We start from the raw sequence: 23,537 nt of genomic DNA, 5'->3' as shown, positions 1-23,537 counted from the left end.
TCCGTATATTAATTGCAGTATCATTTTAGACGAGTATAATTTAAGTCCAGCGAGAATGAAATGTCCCCCTTTAGTCAAGATGAATTTGACTATAATAAGTGCAGATTTACGTCCTTTATTGGCAATATATTCGTGATAATCCTTTCTCGCCCCTGTGCATTGGGGCATAACCCCTAGATATTTGTAATTTAGTACTTCCTCTAGTCTATGGCCCTTAATAAACCATGACCCTATTTTGGGCCATGGTTTATTGGCCCTTGGTTTTTTGGTAACTGATCTGCAGAGAATTCAAATCACAGTAGTGGCCCAATTGTTTTAGTGCCCTCTTAAGACCAACTGTTGTCCTGGAAATCAGGACCATGTTGTTGGCACAGAGTAGAGCAGCTATAGAGCAGTTAGCTAAGATGGGGGGATGGGTATCAGCCATCTTAAGGTAACTGATCAAATCATTTATATAAAGGGCAAAGAGGTAGGGAGCCAAAACACAGCCTTGCTCGACTCCTTTCTCTACTGGGATGACATTTGTTAGATGCCCTTACTACTTAAGATGCTAAATAAGCCAAATGTACATTTTTGTAGTGTGTGATTGTGATATATATTATTATTGAGAAAAATGGTAGTGTGGCCCCATTATAGTTGAGCTGAAGAGGAATATGTTTTGTTACAATGGTTTTGTGCTTGGCTTTTGAGGCTTATTGACTAAAAGCACTTCTGCACAGGCCAATTTTGCCAGTTCAGTTCCCATATTAGTGGGGTTTTTGTGACCGTCAGCACCCAATTTGTTGCCATGAGTAGTCACTCCAGCTACTATGAGGCTTCCCCGTGGCTTTCTTGGGAACAATTATACCCCAATTTTTTTAAAAAAATCAATTTTCCAGTCTGCTGTTTCCCCATGCACACTCTTTATCCTGGCTTTTAGCGTTCCACCCTCTTCTGTCTCCCTCCCATCCTCTGCCAGACCACTTCATTGTGATTGGCCACTGTTGTCTATCTAGCTATTCCCTCTCCTCCTTTCCATTCCTCCCCCTCCCCTCTTTCCACTTCATTATCCTTTCCACTCATTTTTTTTAAAAAAATTAAATGCAGCATAGAATTGATGCACTGATGAGTTGATAGGGAAAAAACCAGGAAATAGACTGATCCAGGAATCCATCAATTCATCGCGTATGCAAAAAAAAAAAAAAAAGGAAAGTGCTGGTGCTGTAATGTCACTGATGACAGCATCGATGATGAAAGCACCAGCACTCATCAATCCCAAAGCATTTTGACATGGTACAGACTAAAAAGAACGGCACCACACTGACCAAACATGAGAGGAGCGAAAAGGCCCAGACAAGCAGATTGCATGCCTTTCAGCTTGACTTCTGGCATAGTGAGAAGTTATGTTCCTGGTGCAGAAGGGGCTACAGTACAGTAATAAAAACAGTTAAAATACAGTAATAAATAATGATCACCAATCACTCCAACAGTTATAAACAATCACAAAATGGAAACTAGCAAACCAAGTCCAGAACACTATTCAGATCAGGCTTAAAAATAGCAAATATATTAATTTAAATCAGGTTAGAAGTCCATTTTAATGTCCACAATCAGTTCATGGAAAACCACATGGATAGTGTCCATGAGTTTTGTGGGGGACAGAGTTCCAGCACCTCTCCTGTGGCACTGTCCCCACCTATCAAACTAGCAAAAGCAAAACCTCTCCAAAAGGATCTTAGGGTACTTGTGGGTTTATGCTGGAGAAAACGGCCCTAGAAATATCCTGGTCCCAGACCTTTGGGTCAGCCAGCACTTTGAATTTGGGAGCAGGAAAAAACTGGGAGCCAACAACGATTTTCCAGTCTTGTCTCCACTGGATGGATCTCGCCAGCCCCAGAAGCATGAATATTATGAACTGTATGTGTGGCATCTGCCAAGGGAGTATAATGAGCACTTTTGATTTTACATTAAGCAGCTATGATTTACAAGGTGGGTGTGAGCCACGAACGTGAGAGTTAGATCCTGAGGAGTTAGCCGTGTTAGTCTGTAGTAGCAAAATCAAAAAGAGTCCAGTAGCACCTTTAAGACTAACCAATTTTATTATAGCATAAGCTTTCGAGAATCAAGTTCTCTTCATCAGATGCCTGATCAAAACTGGGCAGATACAGAAGAGGAGGGGGAAAGAGAGAGAAAAGGGAGGGGTCATAAATCACAAGAAGGCAGAATGCAATTAGCATAGAGGCAATCAAAACATTCCTTTGCTTGGAAATGTAAACATCTCCTTTTGGTGTGCAGTCAGTTTGTAGCAGTGAAGGTGTCCAATTCCTATGTAGTATAAGCCTTCGGTAACCACAGCTCTCCCTGCCAGTTGCATCTGACAAAGAGAACTGTGGTCCCCGAAAGCCCACACCAGGCGTCACTGGGCTCCCCCAGATCACGCCTCTGTAAAGAGAATCTGTTACCTGTGGTAATGTGATAACCATTCATAGTCTCTATTCAGTCCCCGCTTGACAGAGTCAAATTTGCATATGAATTCCAATTCAGCAGCCTCCCGTTGGATTTTGTTTTTGAAAGGTTTCTGTTGAACCACAGCGACCTTTAAGTCTTTGGTGGAATGTCCTGGTAGATTGAAGTGTTCTCCCACTGGTTTTTGTTTTTGTGTTTTTGTTTTGGTTTTTGTGGTTACCGAAGGCTTATACTACATAGGAATTGGACACCTTCACTGCTACAAACTGACTGCACACCAAAAGGAGATGTTTACATTTCCAAGCAAAGGAATGTTTTGATTGCCTCTATGCTAATTGCATTCTGCCTTCTTGTGATTTATGACCCCTCCCTTTTCTCTCTCTTTCCCCCTCCTCTTCTGTATCTGCCCAGTTTTGATCAGGCATCTGATGAAGAGAACTTGATTCTCGAAAGCTTATGCTATAATAAAATTGGTTAGTCTTAAAGGTGCTACTGGACTCTTTTTGAACGTGAGAGTGTTTCTTTTCAAAGAATTGGTATCTTTATGGCTTATGGAACTGTATCATATCTAAATTAAAAAAAATTTCAAGCCTTTGTTCAGAAACAATTTTCCCTGGGGGTTGGGATGGCACCATTTCCTCTCTCTGCCTTTTTTGTTTGTTCTACTATCACCTTTTGAGACGCGCTTCCTGCCAGCTAAAATATTCAGAGTGCAGGCTCCTAGGGCGGGGAGGGATCCAGCGTCCGCGTGGGTCCGAGAGCGTTGCTGTGCAGCCTTTGAGCCCCAGCCCGCAGGGAACGTGCACCGCAAGGGGCCAAGCAAACGCCCGCCTTGTCTCTGGGGGAAGGCGGAGCCGCAGCCCAGCGCTGCCGGGAGGCGCCGCCCGCAGCTGCCGGGTCGGGTCCATGTGCTTGCCGACACGTGACGCGCTCACTTTCCCCTGCGAGTTTGACAGGAGTTTCGAGGGGGCTTTTTTCCGCGGCTCCGCTCGGGAGGGAACAGCAGTCGCGGTATAGCGCTCCGCCCGAGCCTCTGAGGAGCGAGGAAAGCGCACTCCGCCGGGCTGCGGACGGACAGACAGAGCAGATCCGACCCTCAGCAAGCATGTCCGAGCCCGGCGCCCAGACGGCGGACAAGGAGTCCCGAAGCCCGGCGGTAGGGCCCCCCTCCCCGCTGGCTTTTCTAGCCCCCTTCCCACCTCGTCTCTTCTGCGCCTCCCCAGCCCTCATTGTTCTCGCTCTCTCGCTCGCTCTGACTCCCGCGCCCCTTCCTCCTTTTGCTTTCCCTCCTGGCTGACCTGAACTCCTGGCCCTTGTTTCTCTCTCCCTCCCCTTTTCTTTCCTCGTCAGGCCCAGCTGCTTCTGGGGCTGCGTTGGGGCCGCCTGGAGGAGCCCCTGGGATTCATTAAGGTGCTGCAGTGGGTAAGTTTAGTCGGCTCGTGCAACTTTCAGTCTGGGGCGGGGGCGGGGCGGGGGGGACGCTCCGGCCCGGTGCTGCCCTGGCGCTTGGGGGAAGTTGCGGGGAGGAGAGGGACACGCGGGGAGTGGGTGTTTCGGAGCAGGGGTGGGCGCGCTCTGGCCGTGGAAACAGGGCAGGGGCTGGAGCAAGCTGGACTGGATGGCCTCTCCGGCAGACCTTCTATGTGCAAGGAGTCTGGGTTTGTGGAACGGCTTTAGCGGCTCACATTTCACTCAGGCTGGTTTAACCTTTCTAGAGTTCTGATCCTGCACATACCACGCCTTAACTTGTCCCTGAGCTCAGGAATTCTCTCTCTCTGATCTCAGGCTTCCCAAGGGTGGGTAGATTTACTTAGAACCACAGCTTGGAGCCCAAGTGTAGAGAGACTCAAGTTAATCTTTCTCTAGGAAAAATGGTGGCCAAGAAGCCCCTGATTCTGTCCACCACAGAGATAAGCACAAAAAGAAGAAATTAATCTTATTGGACCCCAAAGTATGCCATAATTCTTAAAAAGGGCAATCCATGTCCCTCCTATATGAAGAAAAACTCAAGAGGATCTTTGCAACAATGCCATTAGCTTTACATAACACTGGTAATGTTTACAAATTAATCCTAGTGCATAAGTGTCAGCTCTTCAAAAGGTGAGAAATTTTGCCGAGAGTAGATGGCATCTTTTAAGGGACATCTGGCTGGTGACTGTAATTTGCACATTTGCACAAAGTAAAGACAGTACTGCCTGACAGCTTTAAAAAACTGACATAAAGTGGTGAGGCAGGGTGGAACAGAATAAAGGAAAGGAAGCAAGCTGACAAATCAATTTAATTTATAGCAATCTTGAATGGTTTTAGACTTCAGGGTATGCACATCTCATTTATTAGGTAACATTCTGCACATGCATGATTTTTAGGATAGTGATTTCTATACAAAAGCATTAAGACCCACCAGTAGCTCACAGAGACCTTTTGGGTGGATTGGCTGACTACACACAGTGGTACACATAAGAGGCAAACAATGAATTCATGTAATGACATACATCTTTGAATCATCATCATCTCACAGTTGTTATTCCTTTTCTTCCCCCACTACCCATGCATTTAATTCTTTCATTTCCCACAAGAAATGTTCTTTTATATTGCCATCTGCTCAGTTCTCCACATTAAGAAAATCCAGGTTTCTTTAGAATTTTAGCATAGAATACTTGCAGTAATAAAATAGTTACATGGCTCAGCTGTAGTAGTTTTCATTTTGAAGACCAGGCCACATTTTATATTTGGATCTTAAGCAGAGATTTCCATGGTAGATCTTTTGAGAAAAGTCCCCCATAGCCTCTGGATCTTGTTATATTTTGTGCTCTTTCAATGAAATATGCAAGGTGTCACTTTGGCAGAATCAATGACAGTACTTGATTATCAGTAAAAGAAATACTGCTGTAGAGTCACAGCAAAAGAAATAAGTAATTTTCATTATTTTGCGTCATAGGAGGAGTTCTTTGTGCATATTCTTTTATGACCGTTGCCATGCTGCATGGCCTGTCCAGGTTATCTGGTTTAGTGCTAGTATTTTGCTCAAATGCAGCACTTTCCTATCTATGTTGGAACACTTTTCTTGACTCTAATGGCATTTTTCAGGTTTGGAAAGTTGAGGCCATCAATACCAGGAGCTCCTGCTAGAAATGGAACATGCATTCTTTGATGCCCTTGCCTTGCAGTGCTTCTGCAGACTTGGTCCTAAATTTGTGTAGTTCAAATGTGTATCCACACAGAGTGAGCTCTGCAGACCGTTGTTCCTGATCTTTTGAAAGTCCAGTAACTGATATGTGCAGTTTAATCTTGGCATTTCCCCCTCTCCTTCAGAGAGTAGTTGCTTTGGTAGGAGCTGCAGTACTATCATTAGCTACTTAAATGCATGCAAACTTCATGGAGAGTAGACAGGATCATGTAGCTTATGTGGGTTGAGGGGGTCAGGTGACATGGCTGGCTAATGAAAAGACAGCAGGAAGAGATATTTGGCATGATGCTGTGTTCCATTTCTGCCCACAGTGTAGGATGGCAACAAGCTAGCTGCTTGTAAGCGTCTGTGGACAAGGCTTACTAGATCAAGGTTGTTGGCTTGTCACGGGTTAGGAATGTAAAAGGCCTCTGTAGAAAACTACAGGGATGTCAGTCTTTGACACTGGACAGCATATATTCTGCAAAATACCCCTGCCTTGTGCATAGGGTTCCCAACCTCCAGCTGAGGACTAGAGACCTCCTGGAATTAAATTGATCTCCAGGTGACAGAGATCAGTTCCGCTGGAGAAAATGGCTGCCTTGGAAGGGGGACTCTATAACTTTATATCCTGCTGAGGTCCCTCCCCTCCCCAAATCCCATCCTACCTAGGCTCCTCCCAAATCAAGAATTTCCCAACCCAGAGCTGGCAGTCCTACAAATTGTATGCTAGTCATGCTCATTAGCATCTTGTTGCAATTTGTTTTTTGTTCTCATTGTTTTCCCAGATATTTTAATACTCTGTAACTAACTGTATACTTCATTTGCACATGTAATTCATATCGCACATCACTTTTCTTCATGTGTATTGGGATAAACCAGTTCATGTTTCTCCTCCACTTTGGTATGATATTTTTGTAAAGATCATAGTAAAAGCTCCTTTGGATGTCATGTGGAGAGGAAGACATGCACTTCTGCAGTCCTGCCCATTTTGGCCCCATTTTCTTTACCTCAGTCTCTGCAGCTGCCATTCTCTCTCCCCCCTCCCCATTAGAGTGCTTTAAAAAATCAGTGAGGATAAATTACTATAGTATTATAATGATCTATTGCAATAATGTGCTCATTCCTACATTTATTTTTAAAGTATGTTTCTAGTCCTTTTCTTGTAGAGTTATGAGGAAAGGCACCAACGACTTTTTTCTTGAACTCCACAATTAAAAGTGATAGAGAGTTTAAAAAAAATTAAAGAGAAGAACTAGCACATTGTTTCAGTAGATCATTATAATTCTATAGAGATCTGGCCATTATCATTTTTTTAAAAAGCCTGAAGTAAGCCCTCTGACGGCAAGGGGAGAAATGGCAGCCGCAGAGGTCTGAGACAAGGAAAGTACAGGGCAAACGTCTGTATATATGCTTCATTGCCACAAAAAATGCCTCAGCATTCACAGCAGCCACTAGAACTTAACGAAGAATTGTCTCTGTGTGGATACAGTCCAAATTACTTTGGTAGAGATTTATAAAGCTTGTTCAGCCAGTCTCCTGATCTGGGGTTGCTTCATCTATTGTGTTAAGCATTGGTCTTGTGAAAATACACAATACTGATTCCTTCTAGCTGGGCACAGCCGCCTCCCCAGCTTTGTTAGTTATCTGCTGGCCCAACGAAGAATTTGTGAAACATTTCTCTATGAGACTTGTAGGAGGCTCTTGGTGATTGATGCCTTTCCTGTGTGTGATGCCTGTTTTGAGGGTGTATTTTCTGAGTAAGATTTTATAGCTGAACACCTGTGGCCCATTCTGTCCTCTGTCACTGCTTTTTGTGGTTGTGGAATCCTTTTAATATCATGTTTTATTTTTATATAATAATGCAAAGCTAAACAACCAAAGCAAAGTTTCTATGGTAGTAATATATACTACAGTTTAGACTGGATCGAAGTCCAAGCCTGTTTCCCTGCTACTACCACCTGCTTTTATGTACCTGTCATTCTTGAGACCCTGCAGTTCTTGCTGGGCTTCTCTCATTTCAAGTGCATGCATAGCTGTGGGTCTGCATGATGAGCTAAATTAGAACAACTCTAATTTAGGAAGGCTGTCAGTTTCAAGCATTTGTTTAGGACAGAATTACTTTTGCTTGTTGCTGAAATGTATGTAGCTCCAAGTTACTGGCACTGAGATTTAAAGACTAGTAAGATGGAATAATTATCCTTTGATTTTATAGTTATTTATATGGTCATAATACAAAGTGGTTTTTTTTACATTTGGTACTAATCAACCTCTCAGTGGTCTTGCTAGTGAATAAAAGATCTAAATGAAATCCTGAGGCACATTTTCTTTAAACCAATAGTGGTTTCATGTAAGGGTTGCAGGATTGGTAAGTTTTCTGTAAACAGGAACTAGTTCTGACTCGGCATTTCTCATCCATTGAATTTCTATCATGGTGGTAGCAAGTTAGTCGATGCTTTGGAGGGTACCTCTGTGAAGGGTGGCCTCCTCATCCAAAAAGCTCTATGTAGCAAAGCTTTCCTTTTTGTTATTTTTATTCTGTTCCAGATACTTTATTTGGAAAAAGTGGCTCAAACAAAAAAAGGCACATTAGTTGCAGATTCCCACCTCCACCCCTGAATTAGTCTGTCAGATAACTTGCTCATCACTGGTAGTATGAGTTACATGAGATCTGACCTCATCGGTGCAGTTCTGAGCTGTTATGATTCCCAAGCTAAAGTTGAATTTATTTGGATTATTGCCTGTGGTTTCTGAGGTGTTCTTGTTCAAAGTAAATGGTGTGTCCAGATGTATTGTCTTGCATGAAGCATCTGTGCTGTTGTTTGGCTTTTAGCAACATCGGGTACTAACCTTCTTTGCTTTTTTTTCTCCAGCTGTTTGCCATTTTTGCCTTTGGATCCTGTGGTTCTTTCAGTGCAGAAACAGGGGCTACTGTGAAATGCAATGCAGATCCTAAGGAGATGACTGCTATCACTGTGCAGTTTGGATATCCATTCAGGTAAATAAAAGCCCTCATTTATGATAATATATGAAGCTAACTTTTCTTAATTTAGCCAGGAAAATGACAACTAATCTGTGTTTGATGGTTGTTGTGGATTTTCCAGGCTGTATAGCCGTGGTCTTGGCATTGTAGTTCCTGATGTTTCGCCAGCAGTTGTGGCTGGCATCTTCAGAGGTGTAGCACCAAAAGATAGAGATCTCTCAGTGTCACAGTGCAGGGCTGGAAGCCAAAACACCAGGCTAACGAAATACTCCACGTCCCACAATAGCCCTGCAGAGAAGATTAGCATATCAAGCATCAATCCATATGCTAAAGAACCTCCTCAGGATACAGTGACACCTCACTCCATTAGCATTCCACACCCTGGGAAACTCCTACAGGATGACTCAGCCCAAACCCACTTTCCTGAGTAGATATAAATTACCTGCCAACATCTTCTCCACACTGTGACACTGAGAGATCTCTGTCTTTTGGTGCTACACCTCTGAAGATGCCAGCCACAGCTGCTGGCGAAACGTCAGGAACTACAATGCCAAGACCACGGCTATACAGCCCAGAAAATCCACAACAACCATTGTTCTCCAGCCATGAAAGCCTTCGACAATAAATCTGTGTTTAACCCCTTACTGTGCCTCTGCTTTGCAAGGTTTCCTTAATTCTTAAAATGACAGTTTTCAATGTTACGCACTGCTTACTTTGACACAGCCTAGTCGTCAAGATCTTTCTGAAGAATAACCCTGAAAGTTTAACTAATGACTAAAAATAAATTTGATTTGAGGCTCTTAAAACTTCCAGAACTTCTTGGGGTGACTGCTAGAACCCTTCTTGTGTTGGCTGAGATTTTAAGTGCCAATTTACATACTGGTTTTTATATCCCACCTGTCAGTATAAGTATTCACAAAGTAGCTTCCAATATAAGAACAATCCACAAAAATGACATCAGCTGCAAAAACACCAAATGGTATCAATAATGAACTAGCAATAACACAAAACAAACTCTGCGCCATCAAACATTTCCTTAAAAACCAACACTAAACTAACATCTTTTTAAAACCAACAGGAACTGATAAAATCGAATAAAGCACCAATAAAAACTATTTCAGTCAAGGCTGGGGGAAAAAATCAACCCAAAGCCTAGGAGAAAGGTCTTTTCCTGGTAGTCAGAAGCTAAGTGAACTCTGTACTAAGCAAACAGCTGCAAGGAGAGAGTTCTGAAGCTGGGATGCCACCACAAGAAAGGCTGTGTCTGTGGTTGCCACCCAATTCATTTCCGAAAATGAGAACATCAAGAACACAGCCTCTGCTGATGATCTAGGTAGGCTTGTATTAGAGCTAGCAGTCCTTTAAATATCCTGGAGCAGACCTTATAGAGTTTTAAAGGTAACTCCCAGCACTTTCAATTGTTCCCCATAGCAAAGCAACAGTCAATGTACCTCTTTCAGGACCAATAAAGTGTGTTCCCTATGGCTCATGCCCATCAACAATCTTGCTGCTGCATTTTGCACCAACTAAAGTGTTCACAATCTTTCGTATATTGCAGTAATCAGAGTATGAATAAGAGTGGCCAGATCACGCTTCCTAAGGAAGGATCACAGCTAGTGAACCAACCAAAGCTGGACAAAAGTGCTGCAGATGAGATCTGGGTCCCCATCTGCAGACATATTATCACTCGAGCTGTAAACACGATCCATCAGGGAGTACAACCCCATCCATAACAAATTGTCTCCTCGATCCATTATTGACTATAGGACAATAGGACATCTGTCTTCTCTGGACTGAATTTATTGGATCTTATCCAGCTGATTAATACTACAGAATGCTCATTCAGGACAGCTGCTGTCTCATGTGACTCTTATAAAAAATAATATAGCTCAGTGTCATCATTCGGATGGCACCTCATTCCATACTTCTCTGGACAGCACTCTCCAACTGGTTTCATGTAGATGTCAAATGGCATGGAGGAAGGGATGAGACACTCGGTAGCATGAATCCATCACACAGGAGCTGTCCCTTAGCTTCACCTCCTGGTGCTGGTCAGCAAGAGAGGAGAGGAGCCAGCAGAGCATGATGCTCCTGATAGTTGTCTCCACCAGCTATGGTACCACAGTTGACAGTATCAAAACTACTAAAAGATTGAAGAGGCTCAACAGGGTCATGTTTGCCAGCTCTTTCCTATTGAAAGTCACCTGTCAGGGGGACCAAGATGATTTCAATTCCAAAACTAGATTGGAAGGTAAATTTAAATTGGTTCAGGTAGCCTGTCTCATTCAAGAAAATACGAAGTTGTGTGGCTTCTGTTAGCTGAGCACCTTACCTCCAAAAAGGGGGATGTTTAGTTCCAGTTACTCAAATCATTTGAGACAATGGAGGATTTCTTCAGAAGGGGTATCATAACCACCTCCTTTAAAGTAGCCAACATAACTGCCTTATTCTAAGGAAGCATTCACTACTCACTGGACCAACCTGCACAGCTCTGCATGAATAGATGTTATCAGTTGCAAAGGGCGTGGGTCAAGCACAGCGGCGTAGCATCGGTTCCAGGCACGCGGGGCAACTCCTGGCCAGTGGAGCCCCTGTCACCACATGTGTGCATGGGCAAAGTGTGCGTGCGTGCTCCCAGGACTTCTCGGAAGTGACATCATTGCACGGGGCATCCCCCCAGAACACTCCCACAATTTGGGCCGCTTGCCTCCCCGCCTGTTACCTGGCAGCGTGCTCCCGGCAAGCTGCAGGAGCTGGAGGGCCAGCTCGGTATCCAGAGAGCTGGTGGCCCTATTGGTGCTGCAGACCAGGGTAGTGCGGGCAGCCTCCCAGCCCTCCCATGCAGCTGCCTGCGCTGCCGCCACCAGCTCTGTGCGCTCCCAGCCAGCAACCGCTGCAGGAGGGCCAGCTCAGCACCCAGCGAGCCGGCCACCTCATCGGCGTCACAGGCGGCCAGGGTGATGCGGATGGCCTCCCAGCCCTGCTGTGTGTGCAGCCACCCCCACTGCCCCACAAGCTCCACACGATCCTGGCCAGCAGCTGTGCCCACTGCTCTCTCTTTGGCAGCGGCTTGGGGCAAGCGACCCCTCTCCCCCCCCCCCCAAATACGGCCCTGGTCAAGCACTTATACAATAGGCTGAATTCCACCAAGCAGCTTGCCTGTTTCCTTGGGGGGCACCAAAATCTTGGTCTCTAAGGTGCCATTGTACTCAAATCCTGCTGAGGGGCAAACTAATTTGCTTTAAGATGACCTACAGCTGAGCCATCATTTATATAAACAAAAAGCAAAAGGCCATTGGATCACTGATGGATGAAAAAGCACTAAGTTGGTTACACCATGCACTATCTGGTTAGTTCCTTGCAGGTTTGAAAAAGAGGTGTTTTAAAATTATCCATTTAGGATGGCCAAACAAAGGAGCAGCTAGTGTTGGACCTTACAAGATAGTGTCAGCATTATAGTCTATAGTGTCATTGTTATTAAGGGAATACTGTTGAACTTGCAATGGGAGAGAAGATTGAGTGTTAAATACATACAGCTCAGCTTTTAACCTACTGTAGACCTACTGTCTTGGCTGATGCTACTATTTCCTGTATATTTTATGTTCTCTTTTCTTGAACTATATTCTTGAGAGTCTGTGTTTAGTCAGGTTACAAGTTGAATATAGGTATTTTAAATACAAGACATTAAGAAGAGGCCACAATATGGAAAAAAAACCCTTTCACACTGCAAGGTGAATTAGCATAAGTGTTAACATGCAGTTTTTGTTGATCCACAGAAAACTGCATGGGTGAACATTGCTAATTTTAACACAGTAGTTTCCTAGTGATATATTCTGTCTGGAACCCTACCTGATAAAGTTGAACTGAGGTTTTTGTTGCTGTTTGAGTGCATTCTTTGGGGGACTGATTTAGAGCCAAAATACAAGTTGAAAACTATGACTAAAGTTTTAAAGCAGAACATCTTGTAAATATCAGCTGAATTGGTGGCATTTCCCTGTACTGATCAGTACTAGTGAAACTGGCAAACTGAAGTCTAGTAAGGTCATTTTAGGTGGCACAATCTAAAATAGTGAGTTTCGCAAAACTCCCATACCCCCTGAAGTTGACATTTCCCTCTCTCAACCCTATCTCAGATCAGCTCTGCAGCGCCAAATTGCACATGGGGAAAACTGCCATCTGAACCTATTGAATTATGAATGCTTTGTAACTTGTTTTTGGGATGTGAAGTGAAAAGTGAAGGTCTTTAATCACAGAGTTTAAAAGCAACAGCTGAGCTGACAAATCTTTCTGTCATCTGTAGTGAGCCTTATGAGCAGGTTGTTAGAAGTTTGTTTACACTGGTATCCTTTCTCTCCCTTCCCCCAACCTAAACATCACTATTAACTCTTAAGTTCTAGTTCGGGTTGTGCTAAGGCATAGAGATGGATGTACTGCAAACAAACTTTTGTAACTTTCATCAGTTGCTGCTGCTGCTAAAAGGGCAGTATTCTTGGGTCTTTTTGGCATGCCAAATCAGGAGAAGATTGCTTTTACTGGAGAGTAAGAAAACAATTGCAAAAGTCTTATCTGTCAGGGATCCATCACAAGACTGGTTAGCTGAGAAGAAAAGGGACCAAAGTTAGATTGAAATCAATCCTGTGCTCCATATATGAAAGACGTGAACATGGCTGTATCACAGTGCATCTTTGCGTCCCTGCCAACATCTGATAGCTATAAATAGAGGAACATCTATGAAGTCTATTGAAATGCCTTTGACAAGAAGTAGAACAAATTGCGAGGGGTGGTTGTGGTTCCAGTGGTGGCAGCACAGAATAGAATATCTACTGAACATTCTCTTTAAATAACAAATTGTTGTGTAAGCAGTTTAAATGCAAGAGGCCTTTGCTGCTTTCATCTGAGCCCAATCTTGCTGCTTAACTCCTAGATCATGCGAGAACATGTATGTATGTGTTTTATGGCAAATAACTGCCTCCTGTAATCTTCTGGTTGTGGGGAATGTAGACATCTTTCTTCTTGGGTATGTCTTAATTGAAGCAAGCCAAATATTCTAATTGCAGTCTGTTGTTATTGGTTAAATTGGTTATTGGTTAAATTACTAGCTGGACAAGCTGTTAGATTCCTGTCTTAAACTGTTAACATATAAACGTAACAAAAAAACCTTTCTGATAATTTTTCCAAGAGACATGTTCAACATACAAATCATAAAATAATTTTGAAGACAAACGGTGAAACATCTGGTTGTTCTTTTAAGTCATATTTATTTATGCATTCCACTATAGAAATGTATCAAGAAAATAAGTCAGACTAAATTTTCAGCTGTTTTCAGTGGATACAGGTTGACTAGATTCAGTAGTACAGTTTCATATACTTTGCAGAGAATTTGATCTGATACACCAATGAGGTTTGTCATGTGTGCTTGGAAAACTTCAAAAATGCAAAGAGAGAAAAACTCCTAATTTAATTTCCATCCGCACAATTTTAAGTTGGAAGCTCTTACTGGGAGTTCAAGTTGCAAAGCTTCTAATGGCAATGCTGGCCTGGTTCAAATGGTCTTAGAGGGAAGGGGCCGAAAGCTCTTGATATACACATCACTGCTGGTGTTGTACAACTTGTTAGTGATCAGGTTCAGAGCTATGATTGTTTATCTCTGGGATCAAAAATGATGTTACTACGTGATGTAGTCTCAGCAGATTACTTCCCTCTGTATTACACCTAGAAAAACTGATCCTACTATCTGGTAGGATCTGACTAACTTCTGTAATTTGCTAGAAAGGAGACATATTTGCTAGCAGCCTTGGTAGGGAGCTAACATCACATTAAAAAAAACCCTAGTCTGCCTGTGCCCTAGAGCTGAAGTTCTCTCTCTTTCAGAAAAGGATATGCTTCTTTTCTCTTCCTCATGGACAGGATAAATGCCAGAAGCATACAAGCATTATTTGAAACCTAGCTTAGTGCCAAAGAGGGGTTGGTCCTTCTTGGTAAGATGTGCTTTTGTGGCAGCCTGAATAGGGAAAGCTCTACCTGTCACCAGGTGTATTCCTGAGGATAAGCAGACATGGAGGTGTGCTTTCAGTGGGAAAGTGACAGGGCTGCATCTCCTGAAGACAGGCTATAGTTTTTTTCCCGAAAGATTGTTTGAGACAGGCATTGCTATGCATTGTGTGTATTCTCATTCCACTTTCACTTCAAGTAAACAATTTCTAAAGGCTTTTGAACTGTTTTAGAATCTTGTGATAGCTTTTTGGCCCAAGCCTCGTTCCTGTTTGTCAGAGGTGCTTGTGACCAGGTCCCTCGTGCCAGGCACGTAACCTGTATCAAATACATTTCTTCCTTCTGTCTCCCTTTCATCTTGACCAGGTTGTACAAAGTTCCATTTGACATGCCAGTCTGTGATCAGGATTCTACTGATAAAAGGACACTGCATCTCATGGGAGACTTTTCAGCACCTGCTGAGTTCTTTGTGACCTTGGGGGTCTTCTCTTTCCTGTATACCATGGCAGCTCTTGCTGTCTATCTGCGATTCCACTCCCTCTACAAAGAGAATAAGAGACTTCCTTTTGTGGTAAGACCTCAAGTTGGCACATATTGTTTGGTTATCAACTTTGTGATGCACGATCTTCATTTCTGAAGAACCTATGACTAAAAGCCAAATAATTGTGACACTTGGTAACCAATTACACAACATGTAATTTAGCTGCAAAAAGCAATGAAGGGAAGGCAATAAAGATCCGGGTTGGGGTGGTGGTGGTAACTCCTCCTCCCTTGTGCTAGTTCCCCAGTTGAAATTCTCCCTTCTACCTTCCCTGGGCTGTTTTTAAGCCTCTTAAAGCATAATGACAAATACCAGTGTTGTGCTTTTATGTTTTTCCCCACCACTGGGTCTTAAAACAGGCCCTGGTTTGGTGAGGGTAATTTTCAATTGGGGAAGTGGTGGGGAGGGATAGAAAATATTCTCCAGCACTACAGCCCCAATCTGTATTTCTTCCTTCCCTTAGTCCCCTGACATCCAGTGGATGATTTTCTTACACTGAAATTACATGTTGGGATCAGATTCCAAGGTCAAGTGGAGTTTATCTGTAAGTGCTGTGGAACTCTTGATCCAAATGCGTGATGGCAGAGTAACTCCAAGGGTTTTTGGATGACTCTTCTACCCTTGACCCTTTTCAGTCTGGCTTTGGGACTTGCTACAGCACGGAGATGGCCTTGGCTGCCCTGGTCAAACATCTTTATCTTAATGTAGATCAGGCATTTAGTCCTGCTTGATTGATCAGCTACTTTACCATGGCATTTTTATAAAACACCTGAATACAGTGTTGGTATTAGAGGTTTTGCATTAAAATGTGTTTGGTGTTTTTAAAAATCTGTCTATATACAGAAAGTGGTTATTGATGGTGTAATTACTGCAGCATGGGAGCTCTCATGTGGAGGTTTGCAGGGCCCAGTATTATCACCGTTGCTATGAATGTTTTTTCCTGTTGTACTGTTGTTGTTTTTCAACTTAAAATGTATTTGTATGACTGAGTATTCAGAAATGAAAGTCCCCATCTGTAGTGTGAAGTGGTACAGTCTATTCTATACCTCCATTTGCTACATAATGTAAACTGGGTCTGAGTACTGGGACATAATAGGCTGTGTGTGCTGAAAATTCTGTTTCTACGCAACTATTTTAAAAAGACAGACCAAGAAAGCCCTAGATTTGGCTATTCCTTGTCTCCTGTGAAGTCTCTAAACTGTGGCATTAAACCCTTTATAGATCTGAATACTCACTTGAATTGTAATGGCCCCATATATCACTTGTTGATTATTCCAGACATGTTGGAAAGGCTTTTGACAGAGGATAGACCAGTATCTAAAGCCCTTAATGCCCATTATTTTGGACAGTAGCAAGAGAAGAGCCATTCTGTTGAGAGAAAACCATTGTGATATTATTTCTTTTCTTTTTTCTTTAGGACTTTTGTGTGACTGTCTCATTTACATTTTTCTGGCTTGTGGCATTTTCAGCTTGGGGCAAGGGCTTGTCAGATGTAAAAGGGGCCACTCGGCCCTCTAGCCTCATTGCTGCCATGTCAGTGTGCCAGCTCAAAACCGCTATATGCAACGCAGGGGCTACACCCTCTATGGGACTGGCCAACATCTCTGTGGTAAGAGTCACCAGCGGAATGAGGTTGTATGGCTTGGGGAAGAAAACATAGAAGGCATCAACCGCACTGGATCACATACTGAACTGGTGAAGCTCCGTGAACTTTAGTAGAGCTTAACAAGTGTGACACTGGAGATCTGTGCAAGTTTTTGCGCTTCACCTGAGCTCTTTGGGCAGAGTAAGAGGGTCTTTGTGAACTCTGAAAGAATAAAGATCGTGATTCAGACATTCTAATCTCATCAAGTAAGCAGTGACTTCAACATATGTTTGTCACAGCAAACAACTGCTAACAACAGAAAGCTAACTGAAACTTGTCCTTTTTAAAAAATGTATGCACTCATATGAAACACAAAGCTAAGTGCACTTCTACAAAGCCTGGTCCTTCTCCTCACTCTTCACCAGCAAAGAATACTTTGCCTACTTGTATTGAGTGAGAAGAATCTAACCCTTTTCATGATGAATATTTTCTCAGCAATGCTTATGCACTACCAACATAGCAGTGGCTGTTTTAAACGGCATGTGTAAGAAACGTATATTAATAATGTCACCTTTCAGTGGTGACCTCAGTACAGACTTCAGCAGTTGAATAACAGATGGGTTATTCATCAAGGCTATATTATTTTACTTTGGATTAATTGACTCCAATCTTGATTCAGTCCTCACAATCACAAATATGGATTAGCACCCATATATGCATTGAAACCTGGGGGACATTTGGCCCTTTTTTAAAGCTTGCCCCAAAGAGTAGTAAATGGTCATTAGCTGGTCTTGTATGGACTTTGAGTTCAAATACATTCTGTGTGATTGGTTACAAGTGTTTTTGCATTAACTCTGCACTTTTCTCTTTCCTTCTCAGCTGTTTGGTTTTGTCAACTTTATACTGTGGGCTGGAAACTGCTGGTTTGTCTTTAAAGAGACCCCTTGGCATGCACAAACCACCAACAAGGAAAGCTCTGCTGAACAAGGAGCTGTTGATAAGCAATAAGGAATCTGCCCTCTTGCTCCTGAAGCCTCCTCTTCCCCACCGAGAACAGACAGTGCCTTCTGTTACATACATGCTCATCTTTTTTCACAGCAGTGTGGGAAATGTGCCTTCGCCACCATCTTTGCTGCTGTCCAGTAGTCATGCAGGCCTCCCTCCATGACTGTTATGGGACACTTTCCTCTGACTCAAATTGGAGGCCTTCTTGCGGTCCTAGACTGTACATGGTTGCAACCAAACTTTTATTTCATTTGATTTTTTTATTAATAAATGTTTGGTATTGTACATTGTAACTTCGGCCATAAGTCCTAGGCTTTGCAGCAGTTGTTTTTTTCACATCTGCTTTTGTTCAGTTTAAAGAAAACTAGCAAAGCAGAATAGGTAAGGGCATCCAGAGAGCCGAGGCACTAGTGCTTCAGAACATGGATCATCTAGATACTTTCCAGAGAAAGCACACCTTCTCGGCAGCCATGATAAAAGCAAAAACAATCTGCCACTTGACCTAGCAGCAAGAGAAGGGAGAGAATAGAAGGAATATTTTTACATTCAATATGCTTGAAGGAAAGAGGGCATGATATTTCTCTCCATTGCATTGTGGAATTGGAATGTGCTGAATGTCTCTCTGCCTCCTTAAATACAATTGGATCAATGTCTAGCACCTTTTGGCTGCAAAAGGATAGGTCCCCTTGTAGACAAAGATCTTTGGGCTGTTTTCTAGTCATAGACAGAAGTAGATTGTGTTCATGTTGAGCCACGAATTCTGATTTGTTAGGGTCACCTGTTCGGCAGTTGCTGACTTCTTTTCCTGTGCTGTGCTGGCAAATCCCTTTTCTATGTGGAAGCTGCATCTTTAGAGGGCTTTTTATTGTCGCTCCTCTGATGAAAATCACAGAAATATGTTTCAATATCTTCTGGAGCTTAGTTTATTTTTAAATACAGCACAACCAGTGGTCCTCCTTGGGTATCCAATGCCCAGCTCCCAGAATAGTTGCCTATAAATTTTGGGGCCCAAGAGACCTAGGGCATTCATTTCCTGGTTGACAAACATGGAGCTTGTTATATTGTAGACAGTCTGTTTAGGACCAGCTACTGAGCCCTATATTTTGTGTTGTGTATTGTTTGTTCCTGAACTCTTGTATGCCACCATCACCTGCTCTCATCCCCTTTAAGTCCAATGTGACAGTAGAGATCTGGCTGCAGAACTTTCAGGGACTCCTGACTAAGGCTTAATGCATCCTAGACCTTCAAGGAAATGCAGTGATTTTTTTTAAAAGGAATCGGGATCCCTGCATGTCCCTCTGGTGAATGATGGGACCACCATGGCACAACATTAGGAAAATATTAATGTCTTCTTTCCCTGTGCCTTTAAAATCATCAACAACATCAGTAAGATACAACTTGCTATTACATATATTAGGGAAGTTATTTGCGCGAGAGATGAATCTATGACTTTCTTTTCTTTGCAGATCATGCCATTGCTTGGTGTTTTACCCCAGGTCTATTCTTAACCCTTCTTGTTTTCCATTTCCTGAAACCTATGTGAGTAAATAGAGAAGAAGCTTCTAGGGCTTCAGAAATCCTTAAATCACCATGTTTTCAATTATCTAATTTTGGGTGGAGAAAAGTAGCGTCTTTTGAGAGTGAGATGTGGTGGGATGGAGGTGTCAGACCTCTGCCTCCTCTATTAAACTTTTCTTATCAGACCTTGTTTGGACTTGGTCTTTTTCTTGTTCCTGTTCCCTTCCTCATTTCTATGCTGGGGGAGAGGAATTCTCTTTTACTGAAGGAGAAACATTAATGGTGCTTCATTAGCTGTGGGACCTCTATGTTAAGCCCAGATTTCCTTACAGGTTTTTTGTACTTTTCTCTCTTCTTTCCTAACTTGAGTCTTGTTATCACTGCTACCTCTGCATCACAGAAAGTGGAATTCTATGGCATTTCAGCAGTGAAGCCACAAGCCCTAAAGCATGTAGTCACCTGAAAGGCAGCAGCGCCCAGCTTCCTGTAACTAACAACTGGTTTGATACACCAAGAAAACTTGCCAGTAGAAAGATTTCCTTCCAAGTTTTCAATCCAGTAGTCTTTTAAGATGACTTTTTTCCTGGTCATTTTTAAAATCCATGTTATTGGCCACCAGTTGTGGTCGCTTTGGAAACCCCTTTTCACATGCTAATACATTGTGTGACTGCCCTTTATAGGCCCCCTAGAATCTTTCTCTGAAGCACTTCATAGTACAGACATTATGGACATCTAAGAGAGTAAGTCAGCCTTCCATGTCTTCAGTACTTAGAGACATGAATCTTTCATCCCATAAAAACTGATTCTTTTTTTCCCTGCATCTTTTGGAGATATTTACTAGTATCTTAAAGATTTATCCAAGGGTCTCAGCTAGTATAAATCAGTCACAGTACTGAGTGCTGCCACTATACACTAGCTGAAGATCCTTTGAATTTAAGCTATGGGAACAAATTGGATGATGTTGCTCCAAAACTTGAGAAAAGTTTTATGTGTGAACTAGCAGTAGAAGTAGGAATAAATTAGGGAGGGGATATGATCCAATCATCGGCAAGGATTTGTGAAAAGGGTCACTTCCCATGAGGCTCATGTTCCTGTGAGTTTGAGTGTCCCTGTGTGTATTGAGAATGAGAGAAGTAATATATAGTTTAGCCTAGTAGCCTTAAAGTTGGCACTTCTCGTGTGCAGAGCATAGAGAGGGCTGTTGTAAGCAGCTACAGAATGCATTACAGCCATGGAGGTTTTCTGCTGCTTCAATACATTAGGTTACAGTGAAATCACAGTCATCCTGGATGATTAATGCTCTCAGACTTCAGACTGCACAAGTATGGTAATGTTGCTGACACAACATTCTTTGTGAAGGGCCCCACATGATACTGACTTTAGACAGGTGACTGGGGACCAGCAGAACTTGTATCCAAAGGAGGGGCAAGGGCCAACCTCAGCTTTTAGTAGCTTTGTATTTTCCTGTAGGTTTTTAATGGGGTGAGGGAAGGTCCAGGCCTGGCATGCTTGATGTGCTTAAATGTGCAAAGTGATATATAAGCGCTTAGTGAGGGAATTCTGTGTGGTTACTGATGTGCAGAGAAGGGATACTCAGAAAGCCACCGTATTCTGCATTAGAAAAAGCTACAATTTAATGGAAGTGGCTCAGTTTCCCAGCACATAATGCTACTGGGTCTGGTCTGAGTTAGCTCTATCTGCCTTCTTGGGCATTTTCTCTTCTAGTGACAGTATGCTGCATATGCTTTTTTCTGGTGCTTATTGGTATAGCTTCTCATAAGTATCTGAAGAGACTGCTCTGAGGGAGAACTGGGTTTGCACAGGTTTCCTTTGACCTTGCCTACTGTATTCCGTGTAATCTTTTTCCAGCCCAATTCATAAAATGCAAGTATCTTCCTAAAGACTACACTGCTATTCTGTATATCCCATCTCACCATCAGCAGGCACAGTTCTGGAGCCCCAGTTCCTACTGACTCATCCACAATTGGTGTGGTGTGAGTGCATATAAGCACAATCGCACATTTAATTTGACCTCTCTCTGAAGGATGTCTTTTGATGTTTTGAGTTTGTGTACATAAGATGTACACTAGCTAGTTTGCTAAAGGCTTGAGGGTGATACTGTAAACGTGACACTGCCTGTAGTATACACATTTACTTCTTTGTCCTACCCTAGTGTCCAATCAAACCAGTTCTGCACAGTAAATCCAACTGTACAGTGGGAAAGTTGACAACTGACAAACATGCAGTTATGTAACTACCACAACTGCAATAGTGTGTGAATTTCAGGGTGACTGGCAGGGATTACCAATAAATAGTGCCCATGATTAGCACCACTTTTGCCATTCCCCTCCAGTGTTCAGAGCATTTTTGGAACTTGAAGGCTTGAGAAATTTTTATGTATCTACACACATGCATTAAGAAGAAAAAATGTGCAGTTCCCCTTAAGAAATAAATTGATGAGACTAGAATTTTACTTTAGACACTTTTGCTGCTCTGTTGACTTGCATTGAAATTCTTTCCCCGAGTGGATAGAATCAATTTTTGTTTTTAAAATGTTTTTTATATTTATATTTGTTACAATGCACATCTCTTTTTAAAAGTAACCTGATTTTAAAAGAAACCTAAATGTAAATGCAACAAACGTGTAGAAGAAAGCCTGCACTTAATCTCTTGAAATGCACGCATGAGTGCAATGCTTCCTTTATCTATAAAAAAGAGAAGCATAGGGGGGAATCTGACTTCTGAGGTTAAGCATTATAAATGACACAGTAAGTCGTATATGATATTTATTCTTGTGGGCTTCCTACTGGAACCAATGACTAACAAATCACAAGCAATAGGATCCAGGAAATGCCTTCCTGTATCTCACAATCATCTGCTGAGCCCATATAGATCATCTTATTCTTCTAGTGTATTAATACACTGAGCTTTGTAGTATGTTCCATTTCAAGTTATGAATATTTATCACTCTTCCAGCCAAAGACCATGGACAGTAACTTTTCATCACATTGAGAAACAAATGTCCCCCCTCCCCTAGCATCTACAGCATCTTCCTTCTGGAAAAATTTGAGCACTAGTTGGAGTCTATTCCTAACATGTTTACTCAAATATAAGCCCCACTTTGCACAATGGGACTTGCCTCCAAATAAAGATGCATAGAATTACAGGCAGAGCCTTCAAGCAAGTGATCATGACAGAGAGCCAAGCAGAAATTCATCTCTAAGGACAGAGCTACACATTGTGTGTAGTTCAACTGTCCTTTTTTTACAGGATGCAATGACTAGTGCTGTAATTTAAAGGAGAGGACTGATGTGGAGGAGAAAGGACAATTCCCCCCCCTTGTACCCTTAGCAAACTGTTTTTACCACTCCTGGGGGGAAAATACAGCTTTCAGAAAGAGTTTGTTATGTAAAGGCAGTTTTGTTGAGGTGACTTAGAGTAAAGCAGGAAAAGATGAAATGGTTAAAGTTCATCTCTGCCTGCCACCTTTAAATGGTAACCCCCTATGGCTGCATTTTGAAAGTAAAAAGAATCATGAAACTGCATGTGACACCTTAAGTAGGCAATTTAGTAGTCTTATAAAGGCTGTATTTAGCTGCCAACATAATGTTTTAATTCTTACAGCAATCAGTTAATATGCATGCTTGTTCAAGAAATATATATATTTGGATTCAAAATGGAATACATCAATGGTTTTAATTTTTTTAACTTAGTGATTTAAAGTGTGGTTTATTATTTTACTGCCTTGATTTAAATCAGTTCACCTTGTCTTCCTTACACTTGTATGAAGCTGTCACTAAATCATAGATAGTACTTTAGTAGTAGCTATGAGGTAGTACTTAAGGAGGAGTAGCTCCCATTGTTTCACAGAAAAAATTGCCCATACACAGCCTGAGAGTTAGTTTCCTTTTCCTATTGCTAGCTGTGGTGGGAAAGAGCACTGCAGAAGCCAAATCCAGACACTTTCTGAAATATATGTACAAAACCACCAGAACTTCATCTGAGTAATGAACAAATAAGGGAGCGGTTTTGTTGTACTAGTGTCCTGTGCTTCCTAGGTATACATGCCATACAAGAGCTGGAGCTATCCCAGTTTATCTTCTCAAAAACCCTTTCAGGTGGGTGGGGTGGGAGAGTGCATGAATATGACTAGTCCAAGATCACCCAGTAAGCTTAAATCCCTGATTTGGAGATTTCAGTTCTGGTTGCCCTGATCCACTGTACTAATTTTCTGGAACTGTGCCCAAGAGAGTCATACAAACTACTCCAATAACTAAAATAAAGAATGCTGGTTTAAATATAA

The 23,537-nt window shown here is 42.3% G+C and overlaps 1 protein-coding gene across 2 annotated transcripts; it reads left to right on the top strand.

The window, feature by feature from the left end:
* Window positions 1–3,359: 3,359 nt before the first annotated feature.
* On the top strand, window positions 3,360–23,537 carry SYPL2 (synaptophysin like 2). 2 transcript variants are annotated; one of them, XM_054981386.1, is made up of 6 exons: window positions 3,360–3,601; window positions 3,796–3,867; window positions 8,485–8,609; window positions 14,952–15,156; window positions 16,544–16,735; window positions 17,591–23,537. In XM_054981386.1, exons 1-6 carry the CDS (start codon window positions 3,551–3,553, stop codon window positions 17,717–17,719), a joined length of 774 nt encoding a protein of 257 aa, XP_054837361.1. In that variant the 5' UTR covers window positions 3,360–3,550; the 3' UTR covers window positions 17,720–23,537. The 2 variants fall into 2 exon arrangements, with proteins under 2 accessions (XP_054837361.1, XP_054837362.1); XM_054981387.1 differs by lacking the exon at window positions 3,796–3,867.

Source organism: Eublepharis macularius, chromosome 5 (genome assembly GCF_028583425.1).
Source record: "Eublepharis macularius isolate TG4126 chromosome 5, MPM_Emac_v1.0, whole genome shotgun sequence".
NCBI lineage: Eukaryota > Metazoa > Chordata > Lepidosauria > Squamata > Eublepharidae > Eublepharis > Eublepharis macularius.
This window is presented reverse-complemented; position numbering and strand designations above follow the sequence as displayed.